Below are 20,182 nucleotides of genomic sequence, written 5' to 3'. Positions count from 1 at the left end.
ATCAGAAACTCTGGGGTCAGGAGCAGCAATCTGTGGTTTAACCAGCCTTGCAAGTGATTCCAGTGCATGGTAACATTTGGGAACAGCTGACTTACATCTTCCTCTGTGCTCCTTCTCAACTCAACCTTTGGCTTATTCTTCCAGGGATTCACCACTATCCTGAACTTGGTGTTTATCATTCCATTGTTTAAGAAAAACCAAGGGAATATATATATTTTTGCTAATATTATATATAATATTGCCTAAATATTATATTGTTTAGGTTTCTTTTGTTTTTAAACTTTAGAAAGAGTGTTTCATTTTCATTGCTGGATAGTTTCCCGTTGTGTGAATGAACCACACTGTATCTATCCATTCTCCTATCAGTGACCATTTTGGTTGCTTTCAGTTTGGGGCTAATATGAAAAGTGTGGCTATGAACATTCTTGCACATGTCTTCTGGCACATATATGCCCAAATTCCTCTTGGGGTATATCTAGCAATGGAATTACTGAGTTTTAAGGTATTCTAATGATCAACATTGTAAGATAACAAATAAGTTTCAAAGTTGTAACAACTGATACTCCCTTCAACAATGTCACTTTCTATTGGCATTTGTCAGAATGCCTACTCTTTGACAACTGAATGGTATGAAATGGTGCCTCAGTGTGGCCTTGGATATTCATTTCTCAGATTGCTTAATGAGGCTAAGTATCGCTCCATAAGTTTATCAGTCATATCTATTTCCTTTTCTGTAAAACATCTATTCATATATCTTTTACTTGTTTTTTATATTGTATTTTTCTTATTTATTTGTAGGTGTTCTTTATATATTTGGGCTACTCCCATTACCAGTTATCAATCCTTTTTCTTTTAAGAGTTTTTTTTTACCCAGTACGTTATCTCATACTTAGCAATTTGTTACTTTTGCTTTTAACATGTAGAATCTATCTCCCTAACTGAGCTACTTGAACAGAGAGCCTCAGCCATCTACTTCTGCATTCACAGAGCACCTAGGAAAGTAACAGGTGATTCTCATTTACTCAGTAGCTTCTAATTGATTATGGTCATTATTTCATTGCTTTATGATTTCTATTGTACTTGAGTTTTACTACTACAAAAATACAGATCATGCTGGGATGTACAATACATATCATTAGCCTGATATAGTTACAAGTTAAGAGTAAAATAAAAACTTAAAAGGGAAGTTGCCATTTTAAAAGTTTGCAAATCTCAAATGCCCATATTTATTCCTAAAAGCATCATGATGCCACTTTTTCTTTCAAAACTTACAACAACCCAAACAGCCAACTCTATCACCTCTGTAATATTTTGATATTTCAGTCCACTTCTGACTTTAAACAGAGTGAATTAAAATGATAGCAACACCAGAAAAAAAAAATGTTGTTCTAAAGACGAAAACTCTAATTTGAAAAGATACATGCACCCCAGTGTTCATAGCAGCACTATTCACAATAGTCAAGACATGGATACAACCTAAATATCCATCAACAGATGAATGTGTGTATGTGTGTGTGTGTGTGTGTGTGTGTATATATATATATATATATATATACACATAATGAAATATTACTCATCCATAAAAAAATGAAATAATGCCATTTGCAGCAATATGATGGACCTAGAGATTGTCATACTAAGCGAAGTAAGTCTGACAGAGAAAGACAACTGTCATATATGGGGAATCTAAAATATTGATACAAATGAACTTATTTTAAAAACAGAAATAGACTCACAGACAGAAAACAAACTTATGGTTACCAAAGGGGTAAGGGGGAAAGGGGTAAATTAGGAATTTGGGGTAAACAGATACACACTGCTATATATAAAATAGATATAGAACAAGGACCTACTGTATAGCACAGGGAACTATATTCAGTATCTTATAATAACCTATAATGGAAAAGAATCTGAAAAAGAATAGATATGTATCTAACTGAATCACTTTGCTGTACACCTGAAACATTGTAAATCAACTATACTTAAATAAAAAAAGCAGAAAGAAGAAAAAAATGCTATTCTATGTAATAGATATATACACATCGTTTAGATTCTGAGGCTTAGAATTCAACTGAGCAAGCCTCAAGAAGGTAAGCTAAAAGAACACCATGGAAGAAATAAATAAAAAGGCTTTTCACCTGACTCACTGAGAGTAAAGGGTAAGGAGTATGTGGGAAATGCTGATAGGGAAGGTTTGGCTTTCTTGCTTTTTTTGTGTGTTTGTTTGTTCTTGTTTTTAAATGACTCAACCAAAAGTTAAAGTAATTAGGAAACATTAGTTTATCTTTCTCTTAAAGATCCAGTAATAGAGAAACTCCTTATTTTATTTATTTTTAATTTATTTTTTTTTGCGGTACACGGGCCTCTCACTGTTGTGGCCTCTCCCACTGTGGAGCACAGGCTCTGGACGCACAGGCTCAGCGGCCATGGCTCACGGGCCCAGCCACTCCGCGGCATGTGGGATCTTCCCGGACTGGGGCACGAACCCATGTCCCCTGCATCGGCAGGCAGACTATCAATCACTGCGCCACCAGCGAAGCCTGAAACTCCTTATTTTAATCATCTATCAAAATGCGGTTTTGACTAAGCACCACCTGCACGTGTGCTCACAGAGCAACATTGGCTGAGATGCTATGAAAGATACAAAAAAAGTGCCAATATAACCCTGACTTCCAAGAGTTGGTAATCTAGCCACAATTTACATGGAATTACTGAACTCATTGCATGTATTTATTCCTCCGCCCCCCCCCCAAAAAAAATGTTTACTGTTTACCACTCTGAGAGAAGCACTGTCATAGGCTCTGAGAGTACTTAAAAAAGGACAGTCAAGATCCTGACCCGCAACTTGCCCTCGACCTACTGGGGGAGATGATTAGGATCTATTAGGTCAAGAACTTGAATGCAGGGGTGCACAGGATGCTGTGGAAGCATGAGAGATGGTGTCAGGGAAAACTTCATGGAGGAGGGGGCACTGAGTTGAGAAATATAAGAATCAACCTGTTGGGTAAAAGGTATGGCAGGATGTGCAAACTGCATGTGCAAGAGCCTGAAGGAGAGGAGAGGAAGATGAAAGTGTAGGAGAGGATAGAGATGGTGTTAGAGCATCCCTCTACCCTGAGAAACTGTGAAAAGCCCCGAGAGGTTGGCAAAAGATGCACTGTTACAAAGACAGGGTGTGGAATTTGGACTTTATCTTCAAATGGGAAGCCACAGAGAGGTTTTAGAGGATAGTAACATGATCAGATTTTGCTTTGGAAAAATCCCTCTGGCCTCAGTGTGGAAGATGGATTGGAGGAGACAAGAACAAAAGTGGTGAAACTAAGTAAGAGCTGTTGTGGTCAAGCTGTTGGTGATGTAAACTAGGGAGAATGAGGGGGATGGGAAGAAGTGGATGGATGTGGAGATAATAAGGAGGTGACTAACTGGATGGAGGAGATGCTTTGACAGAACAGGATATCAAGAATAACTCTGGACTTCTCCTTACCTAAATAAAGACAAATGGAAATTTGCTTGCCTAGACAAGGGTTATCTTGCGATCTTCCAGCCACAGAAGTGCCAGAACTTGGTTTCCATGCCCAGATTCCTGCCGCCTCCAACTTTCTAAATGACGGGTATCTCCTCTGGGATCCGTGAGGGAGTCAAGGCTAGTCCCCATTCCTTCACTCCCCATCCCTCCTCAGCAGAAGGCTTGAGCTGCAGAGCCCCTGGCTTCCCAGTGTTCAAGAGGCTTGAGCTCCCCAATTTTTACTCCCCACTTTCCTTCTACTATATGCCAGTAAAGGCCAAACATACTTTTCCCCAAGACTTCAACTAACTAACCTGTCAGAGGAACAAAACACACTTACATGATACCCTTAATTTTGATAGAAAAAACATGCAACAACTTTCTGAGCTGAGTGGCTCACATAATTTTAAGGACATTCCATACAGATCTATGAGAAATAAAATGTTTACATATTCCTTCGAGGATCATATTATGTTCACACATGATCCCAATTTTATACAACAAAAATTCACAGATGGGACCCCCAGGTCCTAATCCAATGACTCACAGCTAGAGAATATTTTTTGAAAAACCAACAAAACCTTACTGAAGTGAACTGGAGTAACTCACACAAGCGGCTAAAAGGATGCAGAACACTGCATTGCACACTCATGTTATGAGAGGAAAGGACAGAATGCAAGAGAGAAGACAGGGTCTGGAGGATGTAAGTTGCCAGTGAGTATCCAGGAGGGATCTAAAGCCAGGTAGCTCTCCGAGCACTTACTGGGCACATGGAATGATGCAGAGAAAGAACAGACAGGCCCCTGTGTGTTTAGGAAGGTGTAGGACATAATGATGGGAAGCCAGCGGGGCTAACTCCGAAACAGCAAAAATAGCAAAGTGCCAATGGGTCCTTGGAGGCCCGTCTAGGTACCTTTTGATCTCAACCCAGGGCCCCCATAATAGGAAATCAAATACATTGTAAGGGAAGATGCCTCACCTGTTTTTGGAAGAGGGTAACTAATATTAAATAAATCCTCCAGAAAAGAGAAGATGGGACCTGTGATGTTCAAAGCAAAGTCTGCATTTCCAGCTGCGATGGCTTCTTTCCGGGCCCAGATGCGTATCTAAACAGAAACAATTAAGCAGTGATTAGGAAAAGCAGTAGTGATTTTTGGAAAGTGGCAGCCTGCTTGCTCCAGTTCCCTGATGCTCTGAAGCCAAAGGCTTATCTTTTCAGAGGAAGCTGCATAATAAAACGTTTGAATGTGTCCACACAATGAGAAAAGCCCAGAAGGCTATTCACTAAGTTGAGAACAGTGGTTCCTCAGAAAGTGTGCTATTTCACTCTTTTGCAATAACATGTAAAATTTTGTAGTTCATTAATAATCCTGGGAGAGACAAGAGGAAGATGGCAGAAGAGTAAGAGGCAGAGATCACCTTCCTCCACACTGATACACCAGAAATACATCTACACGTGGAACAACTCCTACAGAACGCCTACTGAACGCTGGCAGAAGACCTCAGACCTTCCAAAAGGCAAGAAACCCCCCACGTACCCGGGTAGGGCAAAAGAAAAAAGAATAAACAGAGACAAAAGGATAGGGACGAGACCTGCACCAGTGGGAGGGAGGTGTGAAGGAGGAAAGGTTTCCACACACTAGGAAGCCCCTTCACGGGAGGAGACTGCAGGTGGCGGACGGGGGAGAGCTTCGGAGCCGCGGAGGAGAGCACAGCAACAGGGGTGCAGAGGGCAAAGCGGAGAAATTCCCGCACAGAGGAGCAGGGCCGACTGGCACTCACCAGCCCGAGAGGCTTGTCTGCTCCCCCGCCGGGGCGGGTGGGGCTGGGAGCTGAGGCTTGGACTTCCGTCGGAGCGCAGGGAGAGGACTGGGGTTGGCGGCGTGAACACAGCCTGCAGGGGGTTAGTGCACCACGGCTGGCCGGGAGGGAGGGAGTCCAGGGGAAAAGTCTGGACCTGCCGAAGAGGCAAGAGACTTTTTCTTCCCTCTTTGTTTCCTGGTGCGCGAGGAGAGGGGATTAAGAGCACTGCTTAAAGGAGCTCCAGAGACTGGCGCAAGCCACGGCTAAAAGCGCGGACCCAGAGATGGGCATGAGACGCTAAGGCTGCTGCTGCCGCCACCAAGAAGCCTGTGTGCGAGCACAGGTCACTGTCCACACCCTGCTTCCGGGGAGCCTGTGCAGCCCGCCACTGCCAGGGTCCCGGGATCCAGGGACAACTTCCCAGGAGAACGCACGGCGCGCCTCAGGCTGGTGCAACGTCACGCCAGCCTCTGCCGCCGCAGGCCCGCCCCGCACTCCATGCCCCTCCCTCCCCACGGCCTGAGTGAGCCAGAGCTCCTGAAGCAGCTGCTCCTTTAACCCCGTCCTGTCTGAGCGAAGAACAGACGCCCTCCGGCGACCTACACGCAGAGGCGGGGCCGGATCCAAAGCTGAGCCCCTGGGAGCTGTGAGAACAAAGAAGAGAAAGGGAAATCTCTCCCAGCAGCCTCAGGAGCAGCGGACTAAAGCTTCACAATCAACTTGATGTACCCTGCATCTGTGGAATATGTGAATAGACAACGAATCATCCCAAATTGAGCAGGTGGGCTTTGAGAGCAAGATTTATGATTTTTCCCCCTTTTCCTCTTTTTGTGAGTGTGTATGTGTATCCTTCTGTGTGAGATTTTGTCTGTATAGCTTTGCTTCCACCATTTGTCCTAGGGTTCTATCTGTCCATTTTTTTTTTAATTTTTTTCTTAATAATTATTTTTTATTTTAATAAATTTATTATATTTTATCTTACTTTATTTTATTTTACTTTATCTTCTTTCTTTATTTCTTTTTTCCTTCTTTCACTCCTTCCTTCCTTCCTTCCTCCCTCCCTCCCTTCCTCCTTTCTTTCTTTCTTTCTTTCTTTCTTTCCTTCTTTCTTTCTTTCTTTCTTTCTTTCTTTCTACTTCTACTAATTCTTTCTACTTTTTCTCCCTTTTATTCTGAGCCGTGTGGATGAAAGGTTCTTTGTGCTACAGCCAGGAGTCAGTGCTGTGCCTCTGAGGTAGGAGAGCCAACTTCAGGACACTGGTCCACAAGAGACCTCCCAGCTCCACATAATATCAAACAGTGAAAATCTCCCAGAGATCTCCATCTCAACACCAGCACCCAGCTTCACTCAACGACTAGCAAGCTACAGTGCTGGATATCATACTCCAAACAATTAGCAAGACAGGAACACAACCCTACCTATTAGCAGAGAGGCTGCCTAAAATCATAATAAGTCCACAGACACCCCAAAACACACCACCAGACGTGGACCTGCCCACCAGAAAGACAGGATCCAGCCTCAACCACCAGAACACAGGCACTAGTCCCCTCCACCAGGAAGCCTACACAACCCACTGAACCAACCTTAGCCACTGGGGACAGACACCAAAAACAATGGGAACTACGAACCTGCAGCCTGCAAAAAGGAGACCCCAAACACAGTAAGATAAGCAAAATGAGAAGACAGAAAAACACACAGCAGATGAAGGAGCAGATAAAAACCCACCATACCTAACAAATGAAGAGGAAATAGGCAGTCTACCTGAAAAAGAATTCAGAATAATGATAGTAAAGATGATCCGAAATCTTGGAAATAGAATAGACAAAATGCAAGAAACATTTAACAAGGACCTAGAAGAACTAAAGATGAAACAAACAATGAAGAACAACACAATAAATGAAATTAAAACTACTCTAGATGGGATCAATATCAGAATAACTGAGGCAGAAGAACGGATAAGTGACCTGAAAGATAAAATAGTGGAAATAACTACTGCAGAGCAGAATAAAGAAAAAAGAATGAAAAAACTGAGGACAGTCTCAGAGACCTCTGGGACAACATTAAACGCACCAACATTCGAATTATAGGGGTTCCAGAAGAAGAAGAGAAAAAGAAAGGGACTGAGAAAATATTTGAAGAGTTTATAGTTGAAAACATCCCTAATATGGGAAAGGAAATACTTAATCAAGTCCAGGAAGCACAGAGACTCCCATACAGGATAAATCCAAGGAGAAATACGCCAAGACACATATTATTCAAACTGTCAAAAATTAAATACAAGGAAAACATATTAAAAGCAGCAAGGGAAAAACAACAAATAACACACAAGGGAATCCCCATAAGGTTAACAACTGATCTTTCAGCAGAACCTCTGCAAGCCAGAAGGGACTGGCAGGACATATTTAAAGTGATGAAGGAGAAAAACCCGCAACCAAGATTACTCCACCCAGCAAGGATCTTGTTCAGATGTGATGGAGAAATTAAAACCTTTACAGACAAGCAAAAGCTGAGAGAGTTCAGCACTACCAAACCAGCTGTACAACAAATGCTAAAGGAACTTCTCTAGGCAAGAAACAAAAGACAAGTAAAAGACCTACAATAACGAACCCAAAACAATTAAGAAAATGGGAATAGGAACATATATATCAATATTTATCTTAAATGTAAATTGACTAAATGCTCCCACCAAAAGACACAGATTGGCTGAATGGATACAAAAACAAGATCTATATATATGCTGTCTACAAGAGACCCACTTCAGACCTACAGACACATACAGATTGAAAGTAAGGGGATGGAAAAAGCTATTCCATGCAAATGGAAACCAAAAGAAAGCTGGAGTAGCAATTCTCACACGAGACAAAATAGACTTTAAAATAAAGACTATTACAAGAGACAAAGAAGGACACTACATAATGATCAAGGGATTGATCCAAGAAGAAGATATAACAATTGTAAATATTTATGCACCCAACATAGGAGCACCTCAATAAAAAAGGCAAATGCTAACAGCCATAAAAGGGGAAATCGACAGTAACACAATCATAGTAGGGGACTTGAACACCCCACTTTCACCAATGAACAGATCATCCAAAATGAAAATAAATAAGGAAACACAAGCGTTAAATGATATATTAAATAAAATGGACTTCATTGATATTTATAGGACATTCCACCCAAAAACAATAGAACACACTTCCTTCTCAAGTGCTCATGGAACATTCTCCAGGATAGATCATATCTTGGGTCACAAATCAAGCCTTGGTAAATTAAAAAAAATTGAAATTTTATCAAGTATCTTTTCCGACCACAACGCTATGAAATTAGATATCAATTACAGGAAAAGATCTGTAAAAAATACAAACACATGGGGGCTAAACAATACACTACTTAATAACGAAGTGATCACTGAAGAAATCAAAGAGGAAATAAAAAAATACCTAGAAACAAATGACAATGGAGACACGATGATCCAAAACCTATGGGATGCAGCAAAAGCAGTTCTAAGAGGGAAATTTATAGCAATACAACCCTACCTTAAGAAAGAGGAAACATCTCGAATACACAACCTAACCTTGCACCTAAAGCAATTAGAGAAAGAAGAACAAAAAAATCCCAAAGTTAGCAGAAGGAAAGAAATCATAAAGATCAGATCAGAAATAAATGAAAAAGAAATGAAGGAAACGATAGCAAAGATCAATAAAACTAAAAGCTGGTTCTTTGAGAAAATAAACAAAACTGATAAACCACTAGCCAGACTCATCAAGAAAAAAAGGGAGAAGACTCAAATCAATAGAATTAGAAATGAAAAAGGAGAAGTAACAACTGGCACTACAGAAATACAATAGATCATGAGAGATTACTACAAACAACTCTATGCCAATAAAATGGACAACCTGGAAGAAATGGACAAATTCTTAGAAATGCACAACCTGCCAAGACTGAATCAGGAAGAAATAGAAAATATGAACAGACCAATCACAAGCACTGAAATTGAAACTGTGATTAAAAATCTTCCAACAAACAAAAGCCCAGGACCAGATGGCTTCACAGGCAAATTCTACCAAACATTTAGAGAAGAGCTAACACCTATCCTTCTCAAACTCTTCCAAAATATAGCAGAGGGAGGAACACTCCCAAACTCATTCTACGAGGCCACCATCACCTTGATACCAAAACCAGACAAGGATGTCACAAAGAAAGAAAACTAAAGGCCAATATCACTGATGAACATAGATGCAAAAATCCTCAACAAAATACTAGCAAACAGAATCCAACAGCACATTAAAAGGATCATACACCATGATCAAGTGGGGTTTATTCCAGGAATGCAAGGATTCTTCAATATATGCAAATCAATCAATGTGATAAACCATATTAACAAATTGAAGGAGAAAAACCATATGATCATCTCAATAGATGCAGAAAAAGCTTTTGACAAAATTCAACACCAATTTATGATAAAAACCCTGCAGAAAGTAGGCATAGAGGGAACTTTCCTCAACATAATAAAGGCCATATATGACAAACCCACAGCCAACATCGTCCTCAATGGTGAAAAACTGAAAGCATTTCCACTAAGATCAGGAGCAAGACAAGGTTGCCCACTCTCACCACTCTTATTCAACATAGTTTTGAAAGTTTTAGCCACAGCAATCAAAGAAGAAAAGGAGATCCAAATCGGAAAACAAGAAGGAAAGCTGTCACTGTTTGCAGATGACATGATACTATACATAGAGAATCCTAAAGATGCTACCAGAAAACTACTAGAGCTAATCAATTAATTTGGTAAAGTAGCAGGATACAAAATTAATGCACAGAAATCTCTGGCATTCCTACACACTAATGATGAAAAATCTGAAAGTCAAATCAAGAAAACACTCCCATTTACCACTGCAACAAAAAGAATAAAATAGCTAGGAATAAACCTACCTAAGGAGACAAAAGACCTGTATGCAGAAAATTATAAGACACTGATGAAAGAAATTAAAGATGATACAAATAGATGGAGAGATATACCATGTTCTTGGATCGGAAGAATCAACATTGTGAAAATGACTCTACTGCCCAAAGCAATCTACAGATTCAATGCCATCCCTATCAAACTACCACTGGCATTTTTCACAGAACTAGAACAAAAAATGTCACAATTTGTATGGGAAAACAAAAGGCCCTGAAGAGCCAAAGCAATCTTGAGAACGAAAAACGGAGCTGGAGGAATCAGGCTCCCTGACTTCAGACTATACTACAAAGCTACAGTCATCAAGACAGTATGGTACTGGCACAAAAACAGAAAAATAGATCAATGGAACAGGATAGAAAGCCCAGAGACAAACCCACACACATATGGTCACCTTATCTTTGATAAAGGAGGCAGGAATGTACAGTGGAGAAAGGACAGCCTCTTCAATAAGTGGTGCTGGGAAAACTGGACAGGTACATGTAAAAGTATGAGATTAGATCACTCCCTAACACCATACACAAAAATAAGCTCAAAATGGATTAAAGACTTAAATGTAAGGCCAGAAACTATAAAACTCTTAGAGGAAAACATAGGCAGAACACTCTATGACATAAATCACAGCAAGATCCTTTTCGACCCACCTCCTAGAGAAATGGAAATAAAAACAAAAATAAACAAATGGGACCTAATGAAACTTCAAAGCTTTTGCATAGCAAAGCAAATCATAAACAAGACCAAAAGACAACCCTCAGAATGGGAGAAAATATTTGCAAATGAAGCAACTGACAAAGGATTAATCTCCAAAATTTATAAGCAGCTCATGCAGCTCAATAACAAAAAAACAAACAACCCAATGCAAAAATGGGCAGAAGACCTAAATAGACATTTCTCCAAAGAAGATAGACAGACTGCCAACAAACACATGAAAGAATGCTCAACATCATTAATCATTAGAGAAATGCAAATCGAAACTACAATGAGATATAATCTCACACCAGTCAGAATGGCCATTATAAAAAATCTACAAACAATAAATGCTGGAGAGGGTGTGGAGAAAAGGGAACACTCTTGCACTGCTAGTGGGAATGTGAATTGGTACAGCCACTATGGAAAACAGTATGGAAGTTCCTTAAAAAACTACAAATAGAACTACCATATGACCCAGCAATCCCACTACTGGGCATATACCCTGAGAAAACCATAATTCAAAAAGAGTCATTACCAAAATGTTCATTACAGCTCTATTTACAATAGCCCGGAGATGGAAACAACCTAAGTGTCCATCATCGGATGAATGGATAAAGAAGATGTGGCACATATATACAATGGAATATTACTCAGCCATAAAAAGAAACGAAACTGAGCTATTTGTAATGAGGTGGATAGACCTAGAGTCTGTCATACAGAGTGAAGTAAGTCAGAAAGAGAAAGACAAATACCATATGCTAACACATATAAATGGAATTTAAGAAAAAAAAATGTCATGAAGAACCTAGGGGTAAGACAGGAATAAAGACACAGACCTACTAGAGAATGGACTTGAGGATATGGGGAGGAGGAATGGTAAGCTGTGAGAAAGTGAGAGAGTGGCATGGACATATATACACTACCAAACGTAAGGTAGATAGCTAGTGGGAAGCAGCCGCATAGCACAGGGAGATCAGCTCTGTTGTTTGTGACCGCCTGGAGGGGTGGGATAGGGAGGGTGGGAGGGAGGGAGACACAAGAGGGAAGAGATATGGAAACATATGTATATGTATAACTGATTCACTTTGTTATAAAGCAGAAACTAACACACCATTGTAAAGCAATTATACTACAATAAAGATGTAAGAAAAAAAAAATAATCCTGGGAATGGTATCTACCCCCACAGAAAATGTCGATTGTATGCTGGAATAGACAAAGGGTCCCTTGGATCCTTGCTTCCCTTTTCAGGACATATTTCCAACGATTCAAACCAGAATTGGCAGTTAATAGGGGTTAAACAGTATAGAACATATTAAGCAAATTTGAACCATGCAAATTTAAAATGGTTTGTTAAAGAACACATTAATAGTCCCATCTTATTTTCCAAATTTGAAATAAGGTTAATTTCCTTAATTTTAAAAAGTGCATCAAAAGTCTTATGACTTTATAGTTGTTGAAACAAGTGAATTATATTCTCTGTTTATGACACTTCCTCATTAGTACCTGAAAAGAAATCCCTGCCGTGTTTTGTTATTTTAACACAACCGTGCTGTCGTTTGGGCATCTGAACTTGTCTGTGTGACTTTGATGACTAATGTGATGTTGTTTTAACATTCATTGGTATTTTAATATGAAGTCATGGTATCCCCAATACCACCTGAGCACTTTTAAATAGAGTTGTCAGTGTTAGCTAAAAAACACATATGAAACTTATAACCCTAGAATGAAAGTTAGCGAGGAGGGAATTAGATAATTATACTGACGTGAATACAGTTAATTTGAGAAAGAGCTCTCTGCAAAACAGTAAAGAAAATGCAAAGAAAACGAAAAGCAACACAACAATATCTTCAGATTGCTGCCCTCCACGACCACGTTTATCTGACTTGGCTTTTACTTCTGCTGGAGAATTTGTCTTGAATCAAGTGACTTTTGAATTACCTGAGGGCTTCAGGAACGCTCCCCTTTCACAAAATGCAGCCACCTGTTTTGGAAGCCTCCTGCCTGGAGCCCCTCCTTCCTTGCAGCCTCCTCCCCGCCAGGCCCCATTATCCTGCGAAAGAGGGGCCCAGGACTCCTCCCTGCCCCTAACGCTACCGCTACCCGTACCTGCCCCTTCTCAAGCTCTCACCTCCACGGCAAGGCCAGGAAGACATCTAAACCAGAGCCCACGCTACTGAGTGGAAATAACAGTCGCCTTTCCCCTGTTCAGGATAATGTGTGCAAATTAACTGTAGTCTTGGGAGGAAAAAAGGCAGTTATGGGAGGGAAAAAGGCAGTTAACAACAATTGTTTGCATGTAAATTTCCAGGTTACAAAGCTCCTCTCGTAAACAACCACTCTTTAAGCCAAAAGGGAGGCAAACAATGATTCCGAGCTGTGGGGGAAGAGGCAGGGCAGCTAGGATCACAAACAGGTGCAGAACGTTTCGGGAACGCAGCCATAAGGTTCCTTCAAAGTCACACCTAGCCCACCAGTGTGTCCTTGTGGCCCTCCTTAGACACAGCAGACCTCAACATCTAAGAGCAGAATATCTTTACACATGTCCACGTGTGATAAATTCTACTCAAAATATGTTATTTCCAACCTTAGTTATCCGTGTCTTATGTTTATCCTCATGCCACGCATGAACCGCATTTTCAACTTCACTAAATTTTTATCTCTTACTTAATGAGTCATCTTTGTAGAGTCTGGGTGCTATTCCAAGAGTACAGTCTGGTTCCCTGTAGAGTCTATGATGGACTCCTTCACTTCCCAGAGCTGAGCCAGAGCCAAGTGCAACATTCCACTGATAAACTCATCCCAAATTTCAAGTTTCTGGCTAAGACCATGACTTTCTTAGGCATGTTCCATTTCCTCTTTGCTTTCTGTCGCAGCTGGCTTTCTTTCCAGGGTGATCTTTCGTGAAGAAACAGGTATGATCCTTTATAAAAATTATTCACTGTGCAGCAGCATTGAGAGCAACAAGCCACTGGAGATGAGGATGCTGACAGTCACCTTGGGTCACGCGTGAGCTCCGGGCCCACTCCTTCATGCCAGGTACAAACCATGGGCTTCCACCTCATGCCTGAGTAGATTTATCAATATATGCCATGAACATCTGACTTGGCTCATGTTATATCTGTGAATATGAAGCATCTGACCAATGATTGTTCAATAAGGGAAATCAGGCTGGATCCAACAGCTGAGGAAAATGAGTTGTTGTTTGCATCTAACACGGTATTATTAATTCATCCTTAGGAGGAGGGGCTTTGAACGATTCTCCCCCTGGTGACAGACTTGGCTCGTCCACAGCTTCCTTGCCTCCACAAGTCAATGGCACAAGCCTGGAAGTTCACGGGCCCAGGAGAGCGCCTCCACCTGCTGTAGGGCCTGACTCTCCTCAGCCCGGTGAAGTCGATCTGACTAGGAAGAACTGGGCCTGAGGCACTGGCCCTACTTACCTCCACACTCTAGCGTAGGGAGTGAACCAGTCTATAAAGTACTGCTACAATAACCTTGATATTTCTCTAAAGGATTATTACGTAAAGAGAGTATAATTGGGTGAAAAACTGGGTGTTTCAGGATGGAGCACCTATTTACACAACTCTAGGGAAGTGTTCATGCCCCAGAGGTGAGGAGCCCAGCGGACCTGCTCCTTGATAGGGATGACGCTTAACCTGCCTGCAGCATTTCAGCCAGAGCAGCTATCCCAGCTGATGTCAGTTTGGGTTGTTTGGTGTCTGTGTCATAGTGGCTGCTAGACATTTTGGGCAGCACCCTGGCTTCAAGGCTGCAGTAGCATGTAGGCGAAGTCAACAACAGGTAAACCTGAGCTTCCAGATGCTAGTGTGCCCGCTTTCCCTGTTCTCTCCTGTACTCTGAAAGGCAGCGAAAGCCTGGGAAGTGGGGGGGCTCAGAACCTGCCTCGAGTGGGCTTAATGAGCAGGCTTTCCATAGAAACCCGTCCGCAGAACCGCAGTGGGAACCGTTGCATCCCGTTCTGCAACTCCGCGCTGAGAGTGGTAACAGGGCTTGGGGGAGATCAGAGGGAGAACCAGGAGGGGACGGTGGGGTCTGTAGGCATAGCCCCTGATGCAGGAGTGCCTGAGCAGCCCGCGGCCAGTACAAATATCCCCTTACCTGGAGGGTCTCCGTCACTCACCTCCTTGCCCCTTTCAGTCCTGCTGACATGCTCGTAGTCACAGATAGCAAAGGCGGCTAGATAAGTGGGCATATGGGGCGTGGTGTGAAAGGTAGTAACAGTCCACTTGCTTCCATTCACGTCTTCTTTCTCAGACTGACCTAGAGAAATTGATTTTAGTCCAAATCACTGTAAATAAGCAATAATAAGCACAATTATCTACCTTTGAAATAATTCATCAAGTCGACTGTCACTCAGCTATTTCTTCCCAGCTCCTCCCCAGAGTGCAGCAGTTTGGACTTGTCTACCCCCAAGCTATCAAAAACATATTAGGAAGGCCTAAGGACAGTATCTCGGTCCTGAATTAGCACCTTGAATTACACGGTCTGGATGGAGGGCAAATCTACGGGCACTGTAAACTAGACCCATGAGCTACCTCCCCTCTTTCCCATCCACGACTGTTTCCTAGTCCAGCCCATCTCTCTCAGCCCTTAATCTAGAGTTTCCCAGGTCCATAGTAGGTCAACAAGGTACAATTCTGCCATTCTCAGGTTTCGGGCAGGTCTTCAGTGGAGTCACACTGTGGGTTTTAAACCTGAAATCACAAACTCAAACGCCTGTGAGGGCCGGGTACTTGATGTGAACGGGCTGGTTTACACTAACAGCGAGTGGTGGGGACCACGGCAGGCAGGGGCATGGGCTTGGTCTGAAGGAGGTAGCCCCTTCTCAGCGGCAACTATCACTGGCACCTTGGAAGTGCAGGGCCAGTGTTGTCAGATGTTCTGAGTTTCAAAAAAAAAGTAAGAATTTTTATTTTTATGAGGAATCTCTGAATTAAAAGAAATTGGATGCCAATTCAATCAAAAGAAAAAACTACTGTGAGCCAAAAACAAAACAAAAAAACCAAACCAAACCAAACCCACATCTATGTACCAGATTCAGACCAAGTTCACTAGCTTGTTATCACTAATGATCAATAGTTGAAGCCCAAATTAACGGGCAGACAGGCTGCCAATGTATGAGAACAGTGTAGTGTCCTCAGCTCCTAATACAAACAGAATCAGGATTTACCATCACCAAGATGTGGGTGCTGATGCATATCCCATGTGACTGCCCTCCCTGGTTATAATATACTACAATCATAACACACTCTCAACACATTGACCAGAAAATCTACTGATATAAAATCTATTACAGAGTTAAATATATATACACATATATAATTCATATAAAGACATATAAATACAAATATATAATTAAACATATAATTATATAATATATAACATTATATATACATATGTATATGTGTATATATAATTATATTATATATATATATACACATATACATATATGTACATGTATACATATACAATGATAGGAAACATTACTTACCTAGTTTTGGCATGTTGGAAAGGGCCACATAACTTGGATGATGAATAACTGTAATATTAAAAGTTGCCTTCAGAGCTGGCTCATCAAAACAAGGGAAAACATTCCTGGCAAATGTTGGTTCCATCTGAGATGCTAAGAGGGCCCTGAAATACATTTTTGGGAAAAATCTATTTTTGTTTCAAACCAGAGGAAGCAAAAAAATATATATATTGAGGGACTATGGCTTATAATTATCTTCAGGAAGGAGCTGTAATGTTTTCCCCTCATCTTCCTCACTGCCCTCCCCATAATACAAACACACTCCAGTCCTCACTGTCCCTGAGAATTCCTGTAAGACCTAAAATACAAAAGAACTCTTTAATTTTCAACTGCAAAATAACATTTACTTCATTACATCATATGCCTTTAAAACCATTTACAAACAAAATAGGAACAAATATAACAAACATGCAATGCCAGGCTTTTGAGAACCAAGGATTTTTTAAAACTAGGATTACTTCTTTGGGGATGGGCTATTGCTTTCATCCTCCATCAAAGTGCAAGTCAAAAGAAGAATGTATGTTTTTTATCTTTTTCTCACATGTTCCTCTTTCTCCTGGTTGAAAACTTTAAAAAGGTTTATTTTGCATATCCTTGGGGCTAAACAATATGGACACATCCCAACTGAACAAAACAATTTTCATTTACATGTGGATGGATTTATTGAATCCCTACTGCTCCTTCCTCCATCTCCAAGGAAAAATACAAAAGGTGACACGATCCCACAATGCACTGGTGATTTATAGGGAAAAGCTTAGGGACAAGAGTACCCTGAGCAAACAAGATTTCCAGGTTCATCCTCTGTAAACACTGCCTGAGTCTGACAAGAGCATGGGTCCTATCAAACAACTTTCTCCTCCAAAGAAACCTGCAGTCTCGTTATCCCATTTTCCAAGACTCTGTGACCTGGGAACTGCTTTTAGATGACAATTGTGGTTGATAAATTCCTTTTTTTCTCCGAAGGTGCTGAGACTTAATGTCTCTCATGCGTTTACCCCAGCTCAGGCCCAGTCCTTAGATAAAAGGAGAATTCAACACAGATATCTTGAGAGCACTGTCTATCCATTATTCACCTCTGTAAATCCCTCCTCCACCATGATAAGGGCCCTGCTCACATAAAACTTCACACAGCTTTAGGAAGAGCACACACAACAGGAGGCATGTTCAAAAGCTTTTCACAGTCAGCTAGTTTGATGTGCTCAAAACCTCACTGTGACAAAACCGTAATTTTCAATGAGCGTATTTTGCTTTATTTGCTTTTCCCTACTTTATTCTACTCTTGCTTTCTTGGCTGAAAGGGGGCTTGTGGCCTCTGACAAGCAGCCACTTTGGCTGCAAGACTCTGCTCCATCTACCGCTGGCTGAGCAACCCTGAACTAGTCACGTAGTCTTGCTGAGCCCGTTTCCCCATCTAGAAAAAAATGACACTAGCTATGTTTCATCGCTGAATGAGCTTTTATATTATTAGTAACTACATGTAGCAATAAATGACCTGTGAATTCGCCTATATTCCTTCCAATCTCACAGATTATTCTTGATATAGATGAACTACAGAAGAATTCAAGGAAGAATAAGTTACAGAGTAAGGGTGGAGGGTTGGAAATTACAAATGCATTTTAAAAGGTTCCATCACTTTGCTGTACAGCAGAAATTAAACACAACATTGTAAAAAAAAAAAAGTTTCCAGAGATCACAGGTGGCCACAAGCTGAATATGAACCACATTTGTCTCCCCAATTAATTTTAAACTATGAGAAATTAGGGGTTATGTATTTTTTCTTCTGTATCATTTAAAATACTTGGCTAAAATATGGGTTCATGGCAAATAACTATTTTCTCAGCCGTGGAGGCACTATAAAGTAAAGGAAGCTTGATGTTAGTATGTACAGAAGAACATGAAGTATTTTGCAGAGTTTGCCACCTTGGCATTTGTTTGTTTTGTAGTATTGGTTGGTATCTTTTAAAGGGATGGGATAAAGTACAGAAGATTCAAGCAATTGACAATACAGTAAAAAGAAAGATGAGCAGGGAATTCAGCAACCTGAGTAGTTGCTCAGGATCTGCAGTGTAAACACAGTGGTGTAACTTTGGGAAAGTTGCTTAAACTCTTTGGACATCCATTTCTATAAAATGCAGGATGGGACTAGATGATCTCTAAGTCCACTTAGAGCTCTAAAACTGATTCCAACAGAGATAAAGGCTCCAACAGGATGGAGAAAAGAGCCCTTGAGGTGGCCATGACTGAGTCATCTAGGATGAAGAGAAATAGTCCCCTTGGGAGTTTTCATACCTGGCCTTCAGCAGATCTGTGAGCCTCCTGAAATCGCAGGGACACTTTGTACAAATGGTGATCTGTTAGCATGAAAAGTGCAATGTAAAGTGAAAAAGTGCATTCAAGTATATAATACATGCTTATATATTTGGGAAGCCAACACATGCCTGTTGTTTTTGTAATGGAAACTATAGAAAGTACAGCTTGATGACATCTCTGCTGCCATAACTCCCCAAAGCATGTGACTCTCAAGGAGGTGGCAAGGTGGGGAGGAGGGAGAAAATCAGCCTCTTCAAGGAGGTGGGAAACTTTCATGCTCACCAAACGTGCAGGTTTAAAAAGGCGAGGAGACACCAGCTTAGGGAGTCACTGCTTTAACAAATGAAGCAACAAGCAAGTCCTTCCAATTCCATGATTAAGGTCTCCAGAGAAGTGAAATGAAAGAAACACTTGGCTTTTACTCAACTATTTCCCTCCCTGGTGTTATACAAGCAAACAAAAAGAGAAAAATCCCTACAACACACAGCCTTTCTGGCTCTCAATCTTAACTCCAAAGGTCAGGGCCAGCCGGCAGCACACACAATCTGGTTATGCCACATCTGGACCCAAGGCTGATATTTATTTCCCTTCTCTCTCTGCTTTGGACTCAAGCAACCCTGTAAGGATATCCTTCCTCCCTTCAAACCTCACAGAAACATGTTATTATGGTGCCTATGAAGTCTGGGTTTAGAGTGGTCAGCCGGTGAGGGAGTTCATTTGGGAGAATTTGTCTCCTAGTGGCTCACTATTGCAAAGCCACTTTCCTGCCCTCTTGTACAGCAAGAGAATGGTGGGCTCACCACTTTCTTATGCTGGAAAAGGTCTTAGCAGGCAAGACACGTGATGCCCTTGGGGATCCATCTACTACCACATAAAAAATATTCATTCAGTACAGTATTTCATTCCAAATTATTTTATGAACTCCATACGCCTACAGCTCTAGTTAAGAAGTGCTAAATAACGTAGCTGGTCAAGGATTAAGTAAGACTCTTTAGAGAGTTGTCTGCCCTGATTTTTTTTTAACACAGTAACAACACTCAGATACCAAAATGTTTAGTAAAGACGGACGTTACACCACTGGATTGGCCCGTGAATCATGTTTGTTTATTACTTGTGTAATACGATCTTAAAACTGAAGTTTCCACCAGACGACAAAACATAATAGATGTAAAATTCCAAACAAAGATGCCAGACCATGTTATGAAGATTTTGAAAGTAAATGGCCTCAAGAACCTTCAAGCCACTCTTGGGTTTCTCAGCTACATCGAGGACACAGAAGAAGGGTCAGAGAATGTAGATAAAAGAGATCAGAGGAGAGATTCCTTGGTGGGGAGGGACATTATGTTGCCATGTCCTCCTGC

At 41.1% G+C, this 20,182-nt stretch overlaps 1 protein-coding gene across 1 annotated transcript in view; it reads right to left on the bottom strand.

Annotated features, from left to right (window-relative positions):
• Positions 1-20,182, bottom strand: part of LVRN (laeverin) — a gene marked incomplete at its 5' end in the record, with an annotated part of 86,562 nt that overhangs the window by 42,410 nt on the left and 23,970 nt on the right. The window contains 3 exons of the mRNA XM_082650895.1: positions 4,485-4,611; positions 15,102-15,241; positions 16,473-16,615. Coding sequence (XP_082507021.1) covers positions 4,485-4,611; positions 15,102-15,241; positions 16,473-16,615 — 410 coding nt within the window. The remainder of the gene's footprint in view (positions 1-4,484; positions 4,612-15,101; positions 15,242-16,472; positions 16,616-20,182) is intronic.

Source organism: Grampus griseus, assembly GCF_964374135.1.
Source record: "Grampus griseus genome assembly, chromosome: 3".
Classification (NCBI taxonomy): domain Eukaryota; kingdom Metazoa; phylum Chordata; class Mammalia; order Artiodactyla; family Delphinidae; genus Grampus; species Grampus griseus.
Note: the sequence above shows the minus strand (reverse complement) of the source record. Positions and strands in the feature narration are given on the sequence as shown.